At 36.1% G+C, this 24,447-nt stretch overlaps 1 protein-coding gene across 3 annotated transcripts in view; it reads left to right on the forward strand.

The window, feature by feature from the left end:
- The window catches only part of CENPK (centromere protein K), a 29,611-nt gene extending 20,075 nt beyond the window's left edge, over nt 1–9,536 (forward strand). For all 3 annotated transcript variants that reach the window (XM_081133754.1, XM_081133755.1, XM_081133756.1), the window contains exons 7-11: nt 3,042–3,124; nt 3,221–3,319; nt 3,746–3,872; nt 7,106–7,159; nt 8,672–9,536. In XM_081133754.1, coding sequence (XP_080989880.1) covers nt 3,042–3,124; nt 3,221–3,319; nt 3,746–3,872; nt 7,106–7,159; nt 8,672–8,830 — 522 coding nt within the window. In that variant the 3' untranslated portion in view covers nt 8,831–9,536. The remainder of the gene's footprint in view (nt 1–3,041; nt 3,125–3,220; nt 3,320–3,745; nt 3,873–7,105; nt 7,160–8,671) is intronic.
- Nucleotides 9,537–24,447: the final 14,911 nt, after the last annotated feature.

Consider the following 24,447-nt stretch of genomic DNA (forward strand, 5'->3'; position numbering starts at 1 on the left):
TAGCTTTTCAAATTGTTGAAACTTCAAGGGGAGAGACCAAGAGGGAACCTCTGACGTTACCATTCCTTTGACCTCAAAGCCCACTTTTGATGCCAACTGTGTCAGGGTTTTCCCCAAGACCACTCTCGGTCTCTGTAACTTGCTAAATAGGCTCCCAGCATTCAGAAGAGCTATTATAGTCATGGTTGTGGTTTATTATAGTGAGAGGACACCGATTAAAATGAGCAAAGGGAAAAGGCACATGAGCTAAGCGTATTGGAGTCCTTTCCCCCTGGGTATGTTTAATTCTTCCTACAACTGTGTGTGATAACATGGTCAAAGTGTGATCAGACAGAGAAGTTCATCTTACCCTGTTGGTCATGGTTTCTATCAGGAGTCAGTTGCTATGCATGCAGGGCCTCCTTCACTGTCTTCAGCTACTCAGACTCCAGGTCCCAGAGCAAAAATGCATTTACCAGGAATGACGTCATTAGAATAAACTGTCTAATCAAACTCGTACCATCTGGCCCAAGGGTCCGGGCCCACGCAAACACTCTTAACAGGCAGAATATTCCAGTGTCTCATAGCTTCTCTTCCAGGAATCCACCAGCAGCCAGTTCTGAAGACTGGCCTTTCTTGGTAATGTGCAGAGTTTGTGCAACCATGGCCTGCTGAATTAACCCTTGCCCTGAAACCGCTTTTTATTCTCTTAACAGTGTCTTTTGAAGAACATACACTCCTAATTTGATTAATTCTATTTTATCAAGTTTTCTTTTAAAGTTTGTGCTCAGCCCAGCCGGGAGTGGCTCAGTGGTTGAGCGTCGACCTGGGATCCAGGCGATCGGGGTTCGATTCCTGGTCAGAGCACATGCTCGGGTTGCGGGCTCGATCAATGACTCTCTCATCATTGATGTTTCTATCTCTCTCTCTCCCTCTCCTTCCCTCTCTCTGAAATCAATAAAGATATATTTAAAAATATATATATTTTTTAAAGTTTTAGGTTTCACATTTAGATCTATGATCCATTTTGAAATAACGTTTATATATGAAATGAGTTGTTAATAAAGCTTAGTTTTTGCATATAGACACAAATTGTTCCAATACAAATTGTTGAAAGAACTATCTGTTTTGGATTTCCTTTGCACATTTACTGAAAATTAATTGACCATATATAGTGGATCTATTTCTAGACTCTTCATTTGTCCTTTGGATGTGTCTCTTCCTTGATTCTGTGTTTCTGTCTTAGTCCAATACCACATTGTTTTACTTACTGAAGCTTTGTAATAAGTTTTGAAAGTAAATTGTATAAGTTATCTAACTTTGTTTTTGTTTGTTTTTTACCAAAATTGTTTTATATTTTCATATAAATTAGAGTTGGCTTGTTAGTTTATCCCATAAAAAAAGCTTACTGGAATTTTGGTTGTGATTGCCCTGAATCTATAGTTTAATGAGGAGAATTGACATCTTTAGCATATTGAGTCTCAGTTCAGATATCCTTTGCACTGTATGATCTCTGCATTGATTTAGGTTTCCATTTATTTGATGTTTTAAAAATTTATCTCATCAATGTTTTGTATCTCACTAAATCAGCACACTAAAAAAGAAAAAAAAGCTTGATCATCTCAATGAATTCATAAAGAATAAGTGATAAAATTTAATATTCATGATTTTTAAAAAAGACTTCATAAATTATAATAGAAGTATGGAAGTCTTATACATGTTTTGTCAAATTCATTCCTTTCGTATTTTATATTTTTGATGCTAGTAAAATTATCTTTTTTTATAATTCTCACCAGAGGATATGTTTTTCATTGATGAGAGAGACAGAGAGAGAGAGAAACATCGATCTGTGTCTCCTGAGTATACCCCGACCGGGGATCAAACCCATAATCTTGGTGTGTGCCCTGACCAGGACGTATGGGACAGTGCTCCAACCAACTGAGCTACACTGGCCAGGGCTAAAATTATATTCTTTGTCAGGCTTTGTTATCAGGGCAATACCAGCTTCATAGAAATTGAGAAGTATTTTGTTCTCAAAGAGTTTGTATAGAATCAGTGTTATTCCTTGAATGTTTGTTAGATTTTTAGATAAAGCCTTCTGGGCCTGGCGTAAAATTACAGATTCAGTTTCTTTACTTCTAGTTAGGTTTCCTGTTTTCTTTGAATGAGCTTTGGTAGTTTGTGTCTTTCAAAGAGTTTGTCTATTTTATCTAATTTTTCAAACTTATTGACATAAACTATTCATAGCATTCCCCCATTACCATTTTAATGTTTGTAAAATGTCGCCTTTTTCATAAGTGATGTTGGTAATTTCTGTCCTTTTTTCACCTATAAATTAGGCTGGGTAATTTTTGACCTAAAAAAATCATCCTTGGGCCTGGCTGGTGTTGCTCAGTGGTTGAGCATCGACCTGTGAACCAGGAGGTCACGGTTCGATTCCCATCGGCACATGCCCGGGTTGTGGGCTCAGTCCGCAGTGGGGGGCGTGTGGGAGGCGGCCGACCCATGAATCTCTCAGTACTGATGTTTCTCTCTCTCTTCCTCTCCCTTCCTCTCTCTGAAATCAATAAAAACATATTTTTAAAAAATCGTCTTTGGGTTTCATTGATTTTTTTTCTCTATTTTTCTTTTTGTTTTTCTATTTCATTGATTTAAGCTTTTATCATTTTTTCTTCAGTTTAATTTTGGTTTTATATGCCCTTTTCCTAGTTATGGTGGAAGGTGAGGTCATTATAATGAGAGCTTTTTTCTAATATAGACTTTTAGTGATGTAAATTCCGATCCGATGAAGCTTTTGCTTCATCCCAGAAAATTTTATTTTGTTTTTATTTTCAGACAGCTTATAATAATTTATTTTTCTGTTGATTGCTTCTTTGGCCGATAGATTATGTAGAAGCCTGTTTTTAGTATCCAAATATTTGCACATTTTCCAGGTCTCTCTCTGTTATTGGTGTTTAGTTTCATCGCCAGGCCCTGTTTAAGGTGATGCCAGTGTGGTTGCCTTGGGGTTTATGTGCCTGGTCTTTGTTTCCATTTGTCCTCTTCTCTGACCCTCTTTCTAGTTCCAGAAATTGAGACATGACCTTGAATTGGTCCAATCTACTATTCAGTCAAAGAATGAGAAGTTGAAGGAAGACTTGGAAAGGTATATTTATGTTATAATTACTATAGTCATCGATATGTTGAATTGGCGTTAATGTTTTACTTGCCCACTGTTTGTTTTCTTTTTCTGTGTTGAAAGGGAGCAACGATGGTTGGATGAGCAGCAGCAGATCCTCGAGTCTCTTATTGTTGTACACAGTGAACTGAAACATCAGATTGTGACAGTTTCTGAATCAAGGTATTATTTCTGTGTCCTAGGTTTTCAAACTAGGAGAAAGTATTTTCTTTTTTTTACATGAAATACATGGAAAAATGTAAGTTTTACCATAAAATTGTGAGTCTTATCCTAGCTTTTGCTTTCTATTAGTTACATGATCTTTTACAAATGACTTGACTTTTAGTTTCCGTATGTATTAAATAGAGAATAATACTTTCATAAAAGTATCCTCAGTCAGGGCACATACCTAGATTTTGGGTTTGGTCCCAGGTCAGGGTGGGTAAAGGAGGCAACCAATCGATGTTTCTCTCTGACATCGATTTCTCTCTCTTTCTCTCTTTCTCTGTCTCTCTCTCTCTTCCTCCCTCTCTCCCTCCATCCCTCCCTACCTTCCCCCTTCTCCCTTCTCCTCTCTAAAAAATCAATGAAAACATTTTTTTTAAAAAGAATCTTCAATGAGCTGAAAACTAAACTACGTGGTATAAAAGAATATAAGGAGAAACTATTGGTTACCTTGAGTGAGTTTCTGGAAGAACACTTTCCTCTGCCTGATAGAAATGTTAAAAAGAAAAAGGTAAGTTTTAAAGAAGACATTCATGTAGATATGCATGTATGAAATTGTTACATTTGATAGGATCAAATGTAAATTTTCTGATAAATTTTTGTATGTTATACATTTCAAAGATAGATACATGTAGAGAAATTATTTATTGAAAAATTAGAAACAACCTTGTTCAGCAATACAGGGATAGTTAAATACTTTTTTTAATATTGTGTCCATATTTTGAGGGAAATGCAGCTTTAAAAAATATATTGAACACTATCAAAGGAGTTAATGAAATGCTCACAATTTATTGTTAAATGGATAAAATAGATGATTAAATTGTATGTCTAATTTATACCAAAAGATGTAATAGTGCTTATGTCTAGGGCTAGGATTATAAGAGATATCTGTTTTTATTTTTACTATTTTTTATATTTTCCATGAACACATGTAACTTTTAAAATCAGAAGAATTGTTGTTTAAAATCTGTTAATGTAAACTGTTGACTATTTTAATAGTAATTAATATGGAATAAACCTTTCCCACAAAAGCAAATAAATATTACACTGGGTGACAGAAGATGGGAACAACCACTTTAATTACTTGTTTAAAAACAGTATATTGTAGCCTGCCCGGCATGGCTCAGTGCTTGATCTATAAACCAGAAGGTCAGGGTGTGATTCCTGGTCAGGGCACATGCCTGGGTTGTGGGCTCAATCCCCAGTAGGGGGTGTGCAGGAGGCAGCCTATCAATGACTCTCTCATCATTGATGTTTCTCTCTCTCTCTCTTTCTCTCGAGACCCCTTCCTCTCTCTGAAATCAACTAAAAAATTTTTTTAAAAATAAATAAAAACAGTATGTTATATGAATAAGACACGTGGAAGTGGAATAGGCATTGAAACTGCCACCAGAATGATCTTTCAAAAAAGATATAGTTTAATCACTTTTTAACATAAAGTTTTTGATGGCTCCCTACAAGAAGAAGTCTGTAAACCGCTTAGAGTAATGAATTTATATGCTGAACTTGGTCTGTCTCTTTAGCCTCCCTTCCAACCATTCTTTATCCATTTCTTGCACAAATCCGTTCAACCACACTACTGTAGTTCCAGTATGTATGCAATGACCTGTCACTTTTTGGGTCTTATACATTATATTCCCTCTGCTTACAAGATGCTTCCTCTCTGGTGAGGATAGCAAAGTCCTACTTAAGGCAACTCAAACATCATCTTTTATGCAAAACATTGAATGAATTTTGTGTCCTTTTATTAGCAGTTATCACATAATTTTGTAGTAATCATTTATGAGCTATCTCCCTGTTTGCCCACCATGCACTCTGAGTTCTTGCTGTGTTTAATTCATTGCTGTGTCTCTACTATCTTCCGTGTCTATTACAGTACCTTCTAATTTCATATGAATGACTGGATGTGTACACTAGGAAAAGGAGAAGTTGTCTTGGTTTTCTTATAGTCTTTGTTTTTTAAATTCTTCCATTTCTTCTTTGTAACTGTCAGTATGCTTTACATTTGTTACAAACTATGTCTCCCATTCTACTCTCCATTGTTTCATTTACCCCTAATTTATTTCTGAATTGTTGACAGCCTTCTCTTAACCATTTCATTAAGTTCATGATTCTTTACCTATTAATGATAAAAATGTTACAGTAACTCACTGACTTATTTTCTGATCCCTGTTTCCCCTTTTTCCAACTTTTTAAAAACCTGTTAACCTCCACTAATGGAACCAGAGGTTTGAGGCATTCTCAAAAGGAAGCATTGATTACAGAAGTCATCATCATGTGTTCGTTCAGTCGTGTTTGATAAGCTCCCTTTTCTTAAATGAAGTATGTGAACTATTGATTCATGTCAAAAAATGATAGGTTACTTTCTCTGTCAAGCAATGCTACTGGATATAATACTAGATGTATTAGTCAGCTCAAGCTGCCGTAACAAAATACTGCAGACTAGAGGGCTTAAACAAAAGAAATTTGTTTTCTCACAGTTCTGAAGGCTAGAAGTCCAAGAACAGGGTACCCTCAGAGTTGGTTTCTGCTGAGGCCTTTCTTCCTGGCTGTGGACAACAGCTGCCTTCTAGCTGTGTCCTCACTTGGCCTTTCTCTATGTGAGTGTAGAGAAAAAGAGCTCTCTGGTGTCTCTCCCTCTTATTGTAAGGACTCCAGTCCACTTGGATTAGGGCCCCACTGTTATGACCGCATTCAACTTTAATCACCTCTTTAAAGGCTCTATCTTCAAATGTAGTCACATTGGTTAGGACTTCAGTTTTGGAGGGCACAATTCAATTCGTAACACCGTACTTTATAATTCAAAGATGTATACAAAGAAGAAAGAAGCAACCAGAATCCCTCCATCAGACCATTAACATTAGGTGAACATCATTTGAGACATCTAAACCTATACATATACAGAAACATAAATGGCGTGCTGGATGGATGAGTCAGCATAATTTTGTATATGCTAATACAATCCTAAACTTGAATAGAATTCTAGCATCTACAAGTGTGGAAATGAGTCTTCCCTTTTATCTTTGGTGTTCGAATCACACCTATATCATTGTGGAGACTGGACTAAAAAAACAAAGACAAATTAGACCACATTTAAAAAACAACCATAATACTGAAGGGCTACAAGTCTATGGCTTATGAAAAATGATTGAAGGAACTAATGATGATTATTATGGAGAAGACTTGAGGTTCATAATAGCTGCCTTCAGATATTTGAGGAACTCTTGCATGGAATTGGAATAAGATTTATTCTGTTATGTCAAGGTTAAAAGAACCAGTGAGTTGAGTTAACATTAGGAACTATAGAAAGATGAACAAACAAGGCTCCCTGGGACGCAAGTTTCCTGTCCTGAAGCTGTATAAATACAGTCTGGAACGTCATTTCTTTGGTTTATTTTGATTGGGAGGTTCAAACACTAAACTTTTATATAAGTAAATATATAATATATATAATATCCATTTTATATTTGTAGGTAGTCTGAATTGTATTTTCCAGTAATTGCAAAAGATTTCACTGTCTTAGAGGTTGTTTCAACTGTTTTGTTATGAAACTGTTAGTGTAAGCAGGTTGTTTACTTTCAGAATTCTTTTTAAATCACCTAATTATAAGTGGTTTTAGTATACCTTGTATCATTGCATTTAAGAAATATTAACTTTTAAAAATTTTGTAATAAATACGGTTTAATATTCTGCCATTGGCAGAATCAAAATGTTAATTCTTTGTTATTCATGTTTCTCTCAAAGAAAAGTACTCAAGAATCAACTACACAGCTGATAACACTGCACGAAATGTTAGAGGTAAGTGTTTTGTGTAGTTGTTTTGTCTTGAAGATGTCTCTTAGCGATTTGTGAATAATTTACATAGGCTTGAAAAAGAAAAAACACTGCTTTAGTTCTTAAGGTAAGCACCAATCTTTGTTAGATATATTTATGTTAATTTATCTTTAGTATAAAGTTTTTGTTTTCTATATAGTATTAGAAAGAATAGTGTCATTTTTAAAAAGAACATGAAATTAGAATCTGACTCTTAATCACAATGCCAAGATTATTACTTTAAGAAAATTTCATGATATTATTATTTCACAATGGAACCTTATGCTGTTACACTGATGGTATCTTTAGTTGGCAACTGCATTTTATTGAAAATAAGTGAGTTTAAGGATTCTTTCAACAAGGTTGCAGAAATCCATGCATAATTTTTCTTTAAATAACATCAGCCTCTTTTTTTTCCATAATGTCAGGCCTGACTAATTCCAAACAATTATAGAATTGATAAACATCTTTTTCTGCTTAACATTTACCTTCTTTTTTTTAACAAATATCTTTGACCTTTTCAAAAAATGTTTTTGAACGTCATCCAGTTACCAAATATGTGAAATATTCAAGAGATCTTGGTATGACAATCCACTGCGAACTGGGCAGAAAGGAAGGTAAAATAGTGTATGAAGAGGGAGATATTTAATAATTAGTGTGTCTTTTTAAATTCATTGGCAAGTTTAGGAGAAAGATATCACTAAATTTGTTTCATTGTAATTTTATGAATTGGATGCTAAAGTCTCTGTTTTTACCCAGCTAAATAGTTTTGGTGCCTCAAGATACCTTCATATAGAATATTATTGCTTTGAAAGCAAAATACAAATATTTATTAGATTTGTGATTAGAATCTTTTAATAGATTTCTAATTATTCCAGTTTATACTGAAACTAAGAAACTACTGTTTCTTATGGATGACTTAACTTTTTAAAAATAAACAACAAAAAACAAAAGTTGTCATATATGTGACAAATATTGGCAATTATTAACTGGGAAATACACGTGTAATTTTGGAATAGTGTATTGTGAGATCCCATCTAAAATTTAGAATGAGAAACCATTTTTGTCTACAACTTACATTATCAATGATAAAAGTAACCGATATGTAAACTGCAATTTAGTGAAAAATGATACAATATACATGTTAATTTTACAGTTGAATTTTTATCATTTATTTCTGGCACCTACTAGAATTAGAAATGAGTAAGAAAGATTTTAAATATATTAAAATAAGCAGTCGCTTTAAAATAGGAATAATATTTAATTCTATTGTCATCATACCCAAAAGAATGAGACCAAAAAACACCCCCCCAGGATGTGCTTGAAATAGCTGAAGTTAATGATAGATAAAAATTTTATTTCAATAATTAAGATATTGATATTATTATGAAATGTGATTGAGATGAGTTTCCTAGTGTCACTTTATTGCTATGGCACTTAATATTTGTATAAATTATGCTTTTTCTTTTCCATGTTCCTTAAAATATCTTTTCCTAGATTCTTTTAAATAGATTATTTGATGTTCCACATGATCCATACGTCAAAATCAGTGATTCTTTTTGGCCACCTTATATTGAGCTGCTCCTGCGTAACGGAATTGCCTTGAGACATCCGGAAGATCCAACCCAAATAAGACTAGAAGCTTTCCATCAGTAAAGGGGGTCTCTTTCACACAGCACTTAAAGGATCTTGTTCAAGGGTAATGGAAACACTGAGTATCGCTTGGATGAAGAAAATTACTTGCAAATCAAAGCATGCCGTCCGTATTTCTTCTATCCTTAAAATGACACGTGCTGCCATCTGCTATTCGTTTAAAGCTGGTCCTTTCACGTTCAGGTCGGTGCTCTGGTATTTTCAAGGTGATAGACGAGGAAGCAAGTAAAACTGCTCCAGGCTGAATTGTTGTAAAGCATTTACTGCACCTTATGCAGTGCTCTTCGGAAAACTCTTTGTTAATTTATGATATCACTAATGTCATAATTTATTTAAAAATTTATGACAGTTTCTTTTATGCATTTTGAGTTCTATTTGCTATTTAACTTCTTTAAATTTAGGAATTATAATGGAAAGGCCATTTTAATATGCAGATGGTTTTAAAGCTGACTTAGTGTCTGATGTAGAAAGAAGCATAATTTAAAAGTGTTTAGTAAATCTGTTCCATGTATACTGCCTTATTTCTAGATTTGTTAAAAATTGAAATAAAAAAATGGATAAAAGTAGTAGAAAGCTTTTAAAATTTTATCATATATTAAGTGATATATATTAAACCACTCTCAAGAGTGGTTTACTCTTGTGCTATTGCTAACGAAACTGTCCATAAAATTTTATCTTTGTAACTTTTCTGTAAATAAAATTCTTATCTAAAAATATCTAGCTTTTTTGATGATGTGGCATGATATTTTTATAAACTAAATAGACTTTTTGTTCTTTTTAAATATATCTTTATTGATTTCAGAGAGAGAAAAGGAGAGGGAGAGACAGATAGAAACAACAATGATGAGAGAGTCATTGATCGGCTGCCTCCTGCACGCCCCCTGCTGGGGATCGAGCCCACAACCCGGGCATGTGCCCTGACCAGGAATCAAACCCCTATCGCTTGGATCCTAGGTCGTTGCTCAACCGCTGAGCCACGCCTGGCAGGGCTAGACTTGATAGGTAGATAAATGAAGATATTATAGGGCTCATTCAGGATTATATACAAGCTAAACTATAGAATTCCAAACTCATTTGGTATTGTTACCGGACTAAATGGGTTCAGTTGCCTGCACACATCAAAGCCCAAAAAGACATGCACAGGAGCTTGCAGCTGAGAAAGTGAGGGTTTACTCGTTCAGGAAGTGGCCTACGCCCAGTCACCTGTTAGCTTAATGCTCAAGACCTGACTAATTGATGGCTTCCAGGGAACGGGTTATTAATCGTGGTGACTAAGGGAGTTAGGGGTATGGTCTCTACTGCTATTGGTGCTAGGGTTGGGGGTAGTTCACCAGTGAGTGCATCTGGTCTTGATATCAAAAATGGCATTGCTTCATTTGGTTTCGTCACTTCTCTGGGTCTAGAGCTGAAACAGCTGAGACCTAGATGTTATCTCTAGTTTGACGAAACTGTCTCTGTGGCCAACAAACCGGAGCCTTTGATCCTAAGATTATGTGATACTAATCAGAACCTCATTGTTCTGAGGGCTCAATGATTAAGGGAGTGGACATGCAAGGGAGAAGGAGGCAGATGAATCAGGGCGCTGGATGAGGCCAGTTTAAATCAAAAAAGGAAAGAATGGAGAAAAGATCATATTAAAGAAATGAAGTTTCTACGTGGTTACAATCCCCTTCCCCTTTCTTTTGATCTTACCTCAGTCTTAAAGAATGGAGGGCAACCATGTCCAGGTTCATTCAAGGGGGAGGATTAGCTCGTAAGATGGAGTCAGATTTGTCTGCTTATTGTGCCCCTCTTATCTGGCTCTTACAGTCTCACATGCCCACCTGTTCCTCGATGATCCCCGTGTCTTAGAGGGGGCATTCTAGGTGTTCAGTTTACAAGCAGGAACCACAGCAATGGCTGATGAGGCAATAGGCCAGGATACGTGTACTCTCAGTATTAATCAGAGCACACCATAGTTAGTCTGAGTCTTCAAGACTGCCAGTCGGGAAGACTTCTAGATGAAAGTCTCAGAGCTTCATTTTTGTTGGAATGAAGGGAAGCCATGACAATCTAACATTCCCCTGGCCTGCAGCCCAAACATCCCTGATGAACATCCTGACACCAGCTCAAGAAAGCGCTCTCTGTGGCTTACACAGTATCATTCACCAAAACCATCCAAGCATGAGCTGTTGTGATGATTTCTCCGAAGTTTACATTATGTTGTCTACAAATGCAAGGCTTAGAAACATAGTTTTAGTTCTCAGTGATTTCAAGGCAAAGGATGGGAGAAAAATGAAACACTAGTTCAGAGGGCCGCAGCCAAATACTTTCATTAGAAAAATTCAGGATCCAGTGCAGTCCACAGGTGAAAAATAAGATTTTAAAGACAATTGAACTAGAATCTAATATCCACAATTGGACATTATGGTTTCCATTGGAATGTTTTTCCCTCTCTAAAATCATGTTTATTTTATCAAATAAGTTAGGACTAACTTATTGTATAAGTCTAGTTTCAATAAATTTGGTCTGTTATTTGCATAATCAGGACAAGAATAGTAATTGATCATATAGGCTCTTTTAAAATGCTTTGCTGGAATTTCATAAGGAATCTCCAGATTGAATTTTAACCTCTCACAGCTAAGAAGCCAAGCCACGTATTTGCCATCAGCATTTGCCTGCAGTACCTATCTATCTCGGTGAATTCCTCAGGTTGTTGAGGTGCCCCAAATGTCTTGAAGTTCTTGCTATCTCCCAGGAGAGCGACCTTCGTTCTTTACCTGGAAGCACTGCGGTGAGCCATAAGGTACCAGGCTGTTTTCCAAGCCTTATATAGGCCTCCAAAGTCAATCTTAATTTCTTAGAATTTTCTGGTGACATCCAGAGTCTATGCATGTCCTTCTCAAACATGACATTTCCAGTCAAAGGTCTTGGTAATAAATCAATTTCTAATTGTGTTCTGTTATAAAAAGAACATATTCCTATCAGATTCACGCAAACCATATTGCTTGAAAATAATAATATTCTGAGTCTCCAAACTTCTAGATGGATCAGGTAGGGAGAAAAATGTTTCAATACTACTTTCAAAGGTATAGTTTACCAAATTGCTGCAAGTCTTAGGTAGTTTAAGAGAAAACAAGTTTCCTTGTATCTAAGAAACATTAAAAATTAGAAATATTTCCAACAAAAAGTTATAAAAATTATAATCATCCTCAGTTCATTCAGTCCCACAGACTTAATTCTTGTCTATCTTAATCTTTTCAGCACTTCATGAATCCAGTTATTCCTTAGAGCTTTATAAATCTTCATCGAGTTTAAAGGTATGACCTAAAAGTTTATTCTCAGAAAACTATTAGAACTACTCAGAGTTCTTTTGAAACACACTTGAAAAACAACGTAAAACAATGACTGTCTCTAAATGGCAAAGCAAAATGACATGGTTATAGATCTGATTATTATGTAACTGACAAAGAACTTTGTTTTTCTTTAACAAAGCATTTTAAGATAATCTAGACTGCATAGACTTCTGGAGATTTTTATATCTCCAATATATAATATCTGTTAATAATAAGAATATATGTGCATAAGTACAACACAACTATTTTCTTAGTTGACAAAGCTCATGCAACTCAAACATATCAAATAGGCCCAATTAATTTAAAACCTCTTCCTTGCAAGGAGAGAGAACAATTTCTTTGAGGTGTTCCAGGGGCCCATTGGAACAACCCAAAGCCATTTCTAGATTAAGAAAGTCTTCTGTTAAAATTTGAACCCTGGGAAGTTTGTCAAACACACTTGACCAAAAAGGTCACACATCATTATGAAGCAATATTAAATTTTTATTCACCTAAAGTGACAATAAAAGGTATCAAAATAAAAAAGCAGGTTAGCAAAAACTTTAGTTTTTTGGATTCAGAAAATTGTTTTCTTAAGTAATCAAGTGCCTGGTCAAGACAACAGAAAACTAGTCTAATAAAGCATAGAACCTCTGCTTTTCTAGGTGTAAAACCTTCTATAATATCTGTAGTAGTAGAAGTGCAAAAAAGCTTTCCTGTTTTGAAAGAGTGAAAAAGAAACTCATATTCGGTATTAATTTACTTTTGATATTTAAATTCATTACTTAATTAACTTTTAATCTTAGCTTAACTGTATATAGAATCTCCTCAAGATCTTTCTTCACAGACCTTCCATAACTTTCTTCCCCCCTTAGCTTGTCTCTTTCTCGTTCAGAAATAACCCACCTTATTTTAGGACAAATCTTGTTCTTTTAATTCCACACCTTTTATTACTAAAATCATATAGTTTGTTTACATCCCAATTAGAAATCTTAACTTTGGAACCTCAATTTCTGGTGACAACTAAAAAGTAAGCAATTAGTATTCTTTAGATTGATATATTTATGAATACATTTAATAATTTCTTTATTTTTAAATCCTCACCCAAGGATATTTTTCCGTTGCTTTTGAGAGAGAGTGGAAGGGAGATAGAGAAACATCAATGTGAGAGAGACACATCAGTTGGTTGCCTTCCGCAGGACCCCAGTGGGGATGGAGCCTGCAACCAAGGCATGTGCCCTTGGTCAGAATTGAACCCAGGACCCTTCAATCCACAGGCCAACACTCTAACCACTGAGCCAGACTGGCTAGGGCCATTAAATAATTTCTAAAAATATTTTTCCAATAGCAAATTTTTTTAATGTGGCATGAGACATGTTTACTAATGGACCCTAATATCTTCAGTTTCTTTATAATAAGCAGAAAGATAAATCTGTGTTCAGTAATTAATGTTTCATTATTTTATCTTCAATGAGTATCCATTATTTAGTTAGCAAAACTTAAAGTTTCAAGTTACCATGAAGATTTTTAACATTATTTAAGTACAATATAATTATTGCTAAAGACTTAACATAAAAGGAACTTTTTATCCTGTTTACATTTATGTAATTTACTTGCTTCTAACAATTAACTGTAGATTACTTATGAAAATTTCATCATACCAAGTTTCCTGCAGACAAATTTTACGGCAGAGATGCATGAATTTATTTAACTGTAAACCAAGGTAGAATAAAAGTATTATTTAATGCTGATGATTTTAAAGATACACGTTTTAAAAAACAAAAATATACATATTTAACCAAACCAAACTCAAAACAGTTTAATATGAAATATTTTCCCAGATCATGTGATTCTGTAAAGAAGTTGGGTTAGTTTCTGTTATATTTTTGAGAATTCTCATATAAGTGCTTGTTAGTTTAAGCCAATTTAATAGAGCTCCTTTTTTTTTTTTTAAGTTAATGCCATTCGGATGTAAAAAAATACCACAATGCACACGAACATACAGACAGACACACACACAGATCTTTTAGCCACGAGACAGGCACCATAAAGCAAAGTTCACTAATTTTAGAAGGAACAGCTGGAATAAGTTAAATTGATCTGCTCAGATGACTACAGTTTTTTTCCTTTTAATATTTGTGGAGAAAGCACTTAAGATCTGTGTTTGTCCTTGGTAAGGGAACTTTGGAACCATAGAAACAGTTTGTGCTTTCAAAAACACTCATCTCCCTCCCTCCCTCCCTCCCTCCCTCCCTCCCTCCCTCCCTCCCTCCCTCCCTCCCTCCCTCCCTCCCTCCCTCCCTCCCTCCCTCCCTCCCTTCCTTTCTTCCTTTTTGTCTTAGGAATTGAGAATGATAATAAGTGGGGTTGAACTGATTCTAGAGCTGCATTTCTGGTTTTACAAAGATTTGTAAGATATCAACAGCTGCTCTCAGATTTGGGTTGAAACTTAAGTGATATCATAGGTTGACCTACCTGTTTAACCTACCTGTTAAACATAATCACTTATTTGCTTTCCCTCTTGGGCATATGTTTTTATTTTATTTTATAAAGTAAGATAAAAGATAGGGGACTCAAAATATTCCTATCAGGCTCTGACATTAGTTTGTAAAATGGCCAAATTTCTGTTAAAAAACAAGTCTTTAAATCCTCTCAAATATCTTTTCAGATTTCAGCTGGGACAAACAGTAACCATTTCTGGCATCATTAAACAGTTCCATGGACCCAAGAGGGTACAGAGCCCTTCTAGAGTCTTTTCCTCTGATAGCCAAAAGACAGAGTTGACAGCCTTCATGTCACAGTTCCCCAGTGAGACACTGTCTCTTTACAATACAACCAGGTAAAAGATGCAATCAGTTGAAGTTGACATAACTCTAACACAGTCTGTTTAAATGTTCCAATTTTCCTAATCTAATCAACCCTTACATTTTCATATTTCTTAATCTACTTGTAGTCTGAGTCTACTGGGTTGTACCACATTTCAGGAATTCCCATCTCAAGGAGTCGTGGAAATTTCTTCTATCCCCTGACCATTTTATCCACTCTTGAGTAAAGAGGCTTTGGATCCCCAGCAAGGGGCGCAGCTAAAGCACCCTGGCCCTGTTATCAATCTTTAAATTGATTTTACCAGCCTGACTATTGCCCCAAGTGATTGCTGGTCAGGTTTTTCATTGTAATCTCTTCCTTCTAGTCTTTTAAATTGCTCTACACTGGGGTAAATAGAGCAGACTTGTTTGGGGCCCTTTAATCTTAGGGGGTCAACAGAGGGTCATTTTGGGCCCATTCAGTCTTTCGTAGTGTTGTGCTAAAGCCTTTGTTTTAACCCTGGTCTGTTTATTTAGCCCAATTTTTTCTTTCATAGATTCATAACTAAATGTACTCCAGTTCTGTAAGGTACAGCCCAGAGAGCTACATTGGGGTACAGAGATGGGATTACCAATGTTACTAAGGTCTTTATCAATCAAAGTAATTATTTTCAGCTCGAGCAATCTTAAAGAAGTCCTAGGATTAGGCAGTTCACACAACAAAACAAACAGGGAACAAGTAGTTACAAGACCTAACAATTCAGTAACCCATATATCTTTCTAAAGTTTGGTAGGCAATAAGTTAGACACAACAGACAAGACAGCAGGAGGGGCTGAGTGGTCGAACTTCCCCCTATGTCTTGAATGTGAGGTCCGCTCAGATCGGTCAGTATGAGATAAACACCTGCCTCGAGGCAGAGCTGCCTGGACGAGCTTCCGCTGCCCACTCCTAGGTTTGCTGGAACCCGGTCAGAGTTGGCCTTTTCCACAAGATGAAATAGACTCAGTAGGTGAAGAATACAGCCCAAGCAGACTGAAAAAACAAGGCTTCTCTGTCTTGGTTCCTGCCGATTTTACCCCCTTCGGGGAGGAGGCCAGATCAGATAAACAGATTTCTCAGGAAGCACTTCCTTCCCTGTTCCCATTTGGGTTTCTCCAAGAAGAGGGTGGTTTTCCTGAGGTGGTCTCCCAGAAACCTTACCATAAGAAGTTTTCAATCTCCAAACCAGAGCAAATTTCAAATCTAGTCATTTTCAGTATCTTGTTTCTTATGCTGCAAACAAAAGCATTGTAGGTTGGGGGCACAGGTGTGGACTGCTGTCCAGCCTGTGCCTACAAGACAACAGATCTGCAGCTACTAGATGGGGGCCTGGTGGCAAGCTCTGGGTCCACAAATCCACAGGCAAGAGGGAGCCCCACGTTGGCCATCAAAATTATTACAGGACTAAAGGTGTCCATTTGCGTGCACATCAAAGCCCAATAAGGCATGTGCAGGAGGACATACAGATGGCCAAGAGACATGAAAAAGAGCTCAAAGTCGCTGAGCATCAGAGAGATGCAAATTAAAATGGCAATGAGGTATCACCTCACACCTGCCAGATTGACTACCATCAATAAATCAACAAACAACAGGTGCTGGCAAGGGTGTGGAGAAAGGGGAACCCAGTACACTGCTGGTGGGAATGCAGACTGGTGCAGCCACTATGGAAAACAGTATGGAGTTTCCTCAAAAAATTAAAAATGGACCCGCCTTATGACCCAATGATTCCACTCCTAGGAATGTATCCTAAGAATCCTGAAACATTCATCAGAAAGAATATATGCACCCCTATGTTCATAGCGGCGCAACTTAAAATAGCTAAGATCTGGAAATAGCCCAAGTGCCCATCAGTAGATGAGTGGATAGAAAAGCTGTGGGGCATTTACACCATGGAACACCACGCAGCTGTAAAAAAGAAGGATCTTTTACCCTTTGGCACAGTGTGGAGGGAACTGGAGATTATTATGCTAAGCAAAATAAGCCAGGCAGAGAAAGACAAGTATCACATGATCTCTCTTACATGTGGAATCCAATGAACAAAATAAATCCAGAGGCATGGAAGCGTGGCACAGACTGGCGGACCTCAGAGGGAAAGGGGTCAGGAAGAGATTAACCAAAGAACTTATATACAGATATGCATAACCCATGGACACAGACAATAGTGTAGTGAAGGCCTAGGGTGGGAACTAGATGGACAGGGACAGTGGGGAAAAAATAATAGGAGACATCTATAGTACTCTCAACAATAAAGATAAATTTTAAAAAAAACAATAGACATGCACAGGAGCTTGCAGCAAAGAAAGTAAGGGTTTATTACTTGAGGAAGTTGCCCATGCCCAGTCACAGGTGAGCTAATGCTCAAAGACCTGGCTCCCTGATGGCTTCCAGGGGATGGGTTGTAGAGGGGGAAAATATTAATCATGGTGACTAAGGGAGTTAGGGTGGTGGTCTCTAATGATTGGTTGGTCCTAGGGTACGGGGTAGTTGATCATTGCATCTGGTCCTCGTGTCAGCTATGACATTATCTGAGTTTGCCGCTTTTCCAGGCCTGGAACTAAAACACAACTGAGGCCTAGATGTTATCTCTAGTTTGACAGAAACTATCTCTGTGGCCAACAGACCCTAGGCTTTATTTATAAGATTATTTGATACTGATCAGAACCTCACTGTCCTGCGGCTCAATGATTAAGGGTGTGGATGTGCCAGGGAGAAGCAGGTAGATGAGTCTGGGTGCTGGATGTTTAAATCAAAAAGGAAAGGAGGGAAAGGTCCTATAAAAGAAATGAAGTTTCTACACAGTTACATTATCATTAGTTTTCTAAGAGGACTTAACGTGTACTTTTACATTTAAAAATGCTTTCTACTGGTAGTTATCTAAGTTTCTTGATAACCTTAAATACTTCACCTTTTTAAAAGTAAGCAAGTAATCCAAGTATACCATGTCTCTTTTATAGAAAATACAAATGCTGTTATATTTTCGTGAGTGTAAGTTCTTTTACAGGAAGATAACATATACCTTCCTAGAATACTCCAGTTGGGCGTCAAAGGAATGAGCAACGCTTTATTCCTTAAAGTTACTGTGGAAGGAAAAAATGGTTCTGCCAGTGTAAGCCTCACAATAACTCCACAGAGCAGGTAGTGCTGGTTGTCCATGGACCTCTCTGTGTGCAAATTACAGAAAGAAACAGAGAAAGGCAATAAACAACTTGATTTATCTGGTAAGTCTTCATTTCATATTTTACTGATAAATCTCCAGATTAGGATCATTTTACTACAATATCTTGTATAAAGCGCTAAAGAAAACTATGATTTCATCCCACTTTAATTCATTAACCCAGGCTTCTTAGCGAGATTGTTTGCCAGCTTTTGAGTTCAATCATAAACACAGTAAATTGTAGTAGAAGTAGTCTTGATCTGTACTCCATCTAAGCTTACAACCCTTGAAGCTTTTTGTAGTTTTGGGTATGTTGGAGAAAATGTTTCAAGTTCTGAGGCTCTATATGTATTTTCACTTGTCATGGATTTAAGGAAATCACTGAAATCTGTTAAGACTTAGAATTTGTTTTTATTTTACCAGTTCTTAAATAGGATCATGCAAAATACCTGAAAGTAACACCATACTCTAGCTTTCCCATACCAGATGGTGATGTTAGCCTAATCTAAAAACAAATATTTGTTTTAGCTTGCCACAAAACATATTTAATTTTGTTATTGGTTAATGTGTGTACATGGATTGATCTGGAAGAATTTAAATCTCTCTTTGGTTGAAAATTTAACCCATTTGAATAGGGCCTTGTTTAGTCTTATCCTGTGTTTTATATGGTTGTGCATCTCTATTAACATTTCTGTCTCCTGTATTTTCCTTTAGCTAACTCTTACTTTACTTCTTTGTTGCTTTGACCAAGAACTATATTTTCAATTCTATACCATATCTTACCCTAACTTATTTTCTGATAATTACTAGTAACTGATTAAAAATAATAACTGAAGTTTTCTAATCAAAACATTAAAAATAGGTATTCTTTATGCTTGCAATTTCTACTGATTATATATTTTTTAAATTTTTATGTATTGATCTTAGAGAGAGAGGAAGGGGGAGAGAGAGGGCGAGAGAGAAACATCAATTTGTTGTTCCACTTGTTTATGCATTCATTGGTTAATTCTTGTGTCCTGATCGAGGATCGAACTTGAAACCTTAGTATATCGGGATGATATACAGTATAACTTGATATACAGTATAACTTGATATACAGTATAACAAAAACAAGTAACAAATGAAACGATATTTGGTTATGAAAAGGAATTAATTACAAATCCTATATCTGATTAAATATAATAATTTAAATACAAATTCTACAAGTGGGATAAACTCTTGGCTGAATAGAGTCAAAGTTTGAATTAATGAATTGAAAGCAAAGTGTTTCTGGAAAAGATGTTGAAAGAATAACATATTTTAGAATATCTGGCTATTTGAATAAAAAATACAACCTGTGTTTAAAGGAAAAACTCTACAAGGTTACCAACTTTGGATTAGGCTGTTCAGAGTGGGGAAAATAGCAATTTTCCCACATCATTATCAGATGCACATATAAGTTGTGATGTAACTTTCGGCATCAGTATTGCAGAAATAAGGGATCCATATTTGGTAGGAAGCTCACTTATGGGAAGTACTTCTGGTATTTTGGAGATGAGATAGGATTTCCCATCTCATATTTTGCTTATCTTAGGATATAAGGTGTTTGTTTTGACTGTGGAGCATGATGTGCGTTCTTACTGTGTAATGGCAACAGGGAAAAGGACTGTTTTTGCTCTAGGACAGTTACACATTATAAAGAAACCAATGGGTTTTGCTTGGTTTTTTGTTGCTTTTTTTGTAAGGAAAAAAATTATAAAAAGTAAGCAAAAATATCTTTGAGAGACTACAGAGTTCCCTAAACATAAAGGAGAAAAATGGCTTAAAAAAAGAATTTCTCTTTGCCCAGCCGGGCGTGGCTCAGCGGTTGAGCATCGACTTAGGATCCAGGAGATCGGGGTTCGATTCCCAGTCAGGGCACATGTCCAGGTTGCGGGCTGCAGCCGATCAATGACTCTCTCATCATTGATGTTTCTACTTCTCTCTCTCCCTCTCTCTCCCTCTGTCTGAAATCAATAAAGATATATTTAAAAAATAAAAAATAATTTCTGTTTATAAAAAAAGGAAAACACATTTAGAGAGTTAGAAGGCAACCTATAGAATTGGAGAAAGTATTTACAATATCTATTTTTAACAAATAACTCAAATATGAAATATATATAGACTGCCCAAAAATCAATAAAGAGACGACATACATCTAATTAAAAATTATATTGATAAGATGACTTTAGAGACACAACAATAAAAAATAAATTTCTTGAAAATGCAAAAATAAAAGAGAGTTTTTTAGCCTGTTTGGGCTTCTATAACAAAATAATACAAACTAGGTAACATATAAACAACAGAAATTTATTTCTCACAGTTCTGGAGGCTAGAAGTCCGAGATCAGGGTACCAGCATGGTCAGGTGAGGGCCTTGGTCCTGGTTCATGCCTGGTGCCTTCTCACTATGCCCTCCAAGGTGCACAGGCTGAGGGATCTTTGTAGGGTCTCTTTTATAAGAACACTGATCCAATTTATGAGGGTTCCACCTAATAACCTAAGCACCTTTCTAAAGCCCCACGTCCTAATACGCATTACATTGAACATTAGGAATTCAAGATAAGAATTGGGGGTGGGCAAACATTCAGACCATAGCAACTAGTTTCCAACTAAAAATGGAATAGACACACTTTTTTCTCCTGCTATATACAGCTAAAAACTTTGTTCATTATATGTAAAATGCATGTTAAGAAAACTGAAAAGTGAACTGAAGAAGGCACAGTGGCTAGGAACTTTATGAATTGTGATTGCATTTACCAGATGGAAAAGGCAAACAGGTTGAATTCTGTTTAGGTCACATGAAGTGTTTGTTGCATATGGTATACACTCAAGCAGACATTTAGATATAGGAGTCACTGGCATATACACGTTCTTCAAAGCCATGAAAACAGTACATTAATCAAGGAAGAATCAGTTGACAGAGAATACCATGGATCTCAGAACTGACCTCTGGGCATTTAAAATTGTTTTATTTTATTTTTTATTGATTGATTTTAAAGAGACAGAGAGAGAGAAACATCAATTTGTTGTTCCACTTATTTATGCATTTAGTGGTTGATTCTTATATGTGCCCTGACCAGGAACTGAACGCAACCTTGGTGTATGGGGACACCACTCTACATCAACCGAGCTACCTGGCTAGGGTTGGGCATTTTATTTTATTTATTTATTTATTTATAAATATGTTTTATTGATTTTTTTTTCTTTTAGAGAGAGAGAAGGGGAGAGGGATAGAGAGAGAGAAACATCAATGAGAGAGAAACATCAATCGACTGCCTCCTGCATGGCCCCCCCTGGGGATCGAGCCCCTAACCCGGGCATGTGCTCTGATGGGGAATCAAACCTCGATCTCCTGGTTCATGGGCTGATATCGACCACTGAGCCACGCTGGCCGGGGCCCTTTGCACAAGTTAGGAATGTGTCAGGGTTTTTGCTGTTAGATCAGTTTCTACTTCATTTTCTCTCCCTTCTTTTCGAATGTGAGATATTTTTATAGTACAGTTATAAACCATCGATTATTCCCACTCTTTTTCTTCTCACCTTTTTCCCCCTTCCTGCTGTTGATCTCATACTCTAAAAAGAAAGTAGATAAGGAAAGAGAGGTTAAAATGAAACTATTTTTTGCCACCCCCTGTGGTAAATAAAAGACTGAAATACGATTAACTCATATATGAACTTCAGTTAGCTTTGCTCATCCATAGTATATCATTATATTGATAACTGCAAATTTAAAGTATTAAAGTCTTTCTGGAATTTCCAGATAAGTTATAATAACAAATCACAATAAGCTTTATTTTTTTTCCTTTTTGTAAAGTTGTATATCCTTCCAACTATACAGAGATTAAAACAATCAATACCCACCGAGGACAAAAAAGGGGTTCTATGGAAAGTAAACTCACAGGGTGGTGTGATCATAAATTCCTAACTGGGCAGGTCTGGAGTAGTCATGCCCCAGGCCACAGCCGTTTCAGTAAAAGGTTTATCTTTGCCTTAAGCAAGCCCTGTCCATTGTTTCTATATTGCTAGGTTGACACAGGTTTTGAAATGCCTCTCTGCAGTTCCTTCAGAAACCACACTCAGAAGAACATATAATCATGTGAACTAATCTTTGCTTTCTCTCACCTTCATGGAATCTTCCTTACTTCCCTCCTTAATTTCAAACGTATAAAATTAAACTGCAAAACTGTTATTCTCTGGAGCATTGGAGATCTTGCTTCCCGGTAATTGGCATCAGTTTTGGCTCAAATAAGCTCTTATAAAAATTCTTTACAGGTTTGGACACTTCTTAAGTCGATACCATGTACACTAAATACCGTGAATGAGCAGATGTTAAACCTTTAAAAATAATAATTCAGCTGTTCTGTTCTTCAAACAAAATTTTACAGATTTAGTTGATGCCCACTTTGTGCTCCTCCTTAACCCCATTTGTTTCTCTTTCTCCCCCAGGTAACCATGATTGTTAAGATTTTGTGTTCTTCCTGTGCACACTTTTGTAAGTTTGAGATATATATTTGGCGTTACTATTAAAATTTTATGTAAATGGTGTATTATACACATCCTATCCCAATATGAGTCCTGATGTGTCCTATGGTAGCATTTCAACTCAATGTTATGTAATTTATCCACCATAACACCTGTATATAGTCCATCACTTAACTGTCATATAAAATTCCATTGTAGGAATAGATTACAATTTATTTATTTCCCTATTGATAATCATTTAGGTTGTTTCCAGTTATTCGCTACTACAAATTGTGTTGTTATAATTATTAATGGGGATTCCCATGTGCAAGAATTTCTTAAGGTTATATACTTAAAAATGGGATAGCCAGGTCAAAGACTAGCACATCTTTCTCTTTATTAGATATCGCAAATTGCTTTCCATGCTGTTTGCACTTAATTTCTACTTCCATCAACAGTATGTCAAATGTTCAGTGTGCTCTATCCTCCCAAACACTTGATATTATCAAATTTTCAGTTTTACCACTCTGATGAAAGAGAAGCATTTCCGTTTCAATGAGATTGAACACTTCCTTATGCACTTACTGGTCATTAGCTTTTTTTCTCTTGTGACTTTTCTATTCATGCTATTTTCCTATTTTTAAATTTTTTGGCCCATCTCTTGTGGGTGAAATAGGGGCCACATACTAAAACTGACAAGTTCAGGCCTTACAAACTCAGAGACCAAAAGTAACCACGTAAGATGGTCTGAACATGCAAATGAAAAGCCAGACATGGCGGGTAGTCATATCCTAGGCCTGTAGCTTCCTTGACAAAGGTCAATCTTTACCGTCAGTGAACTTGTCAGTGGTCTTTTTGCATCTAAGATAACATGCTTTTGAAATGTCAGAGTAACCTTCTTCTCCAGACCCGCACAGGACCACAAAATCTCATTGTTATCTCCGTCCACGCATACCGTCTCCATGTGCTGGAAAGGTCAGTTGCTAACTCCCCTGCCACCACCAATGTAAAAGAAGTACGTGTCCTTCCATTTTGCCTTTTATCCAATCCCAGAGATTTCCACGCTTTGCTTTCTCCCTCCTCCCTAATCTACCACCAATGGGTTTCATGTGACCCTCCTAACATCTCCTGTCATTCTAATGTATAAAATAAGCTGCAAAACTCCCATTCTCCAGAGCATTTTCTCAATTCGTTGAGATCTTGCTTCCTGGCAATTGTCATCAGTTTGGCTCAAGCAAACTCATAAAAATTCTTTATAGGTAAGTTGGTATGTATCTTATGTTGGCATTCTTATAGATTTGTGAGAGTTCTTTCAATATTCTAGGTAATTATTATATTTCATTTACATGTGTTGCAAATTCTCCTAATCTCTAGCTTATATTTTACTTTTTAATGGCTTTAAAATTTTTATTTAAGTTAAACTTATCAATCTTTTTCTCTGTGCTTTAAGCTTTTGCCACGTATTTAAAAAATCCTACAATAATCTTTCAAAAGATTAAAAATATTTATTTTCACTGTATCAAATTCAATAAAATAATAAAACGTATGTGTAGAAAGTGTATGGATTTTGGTTTTAATGTGTTAAATTTGTTTTTTTAATTTTAGTTTTTAAAAATTGATTTTAGAGAGAAACATAGATTTGTTGTTCCACTTACTTGTGCATTCATTGGTTGATTCTTATATGTGCCCTGACCAGGGATCAAACCCATAACCTTGACATATTGAGATGATGCTCTAACTAACTGAGCTCCTCAGCCAGGGCTTAAATCTGGTTTTAATGTCTGGATGTAGAATTCAAAATTTATCATCTTTAGAGATAGTTACCTG

The sequence above is a fragment of the Miniopterus schreibersii genome (assembly GCF_964146895.1).
Source record: "Miniopterus schreibersii genome assembly, chromosome: 3".
Taxonomy (NCBI): Eukaryota; Metazoa; Chordata; class Mammalia; order Chiroptera; family Miniopteridae; genus Miniopterus; species Miniopterus schreibersii.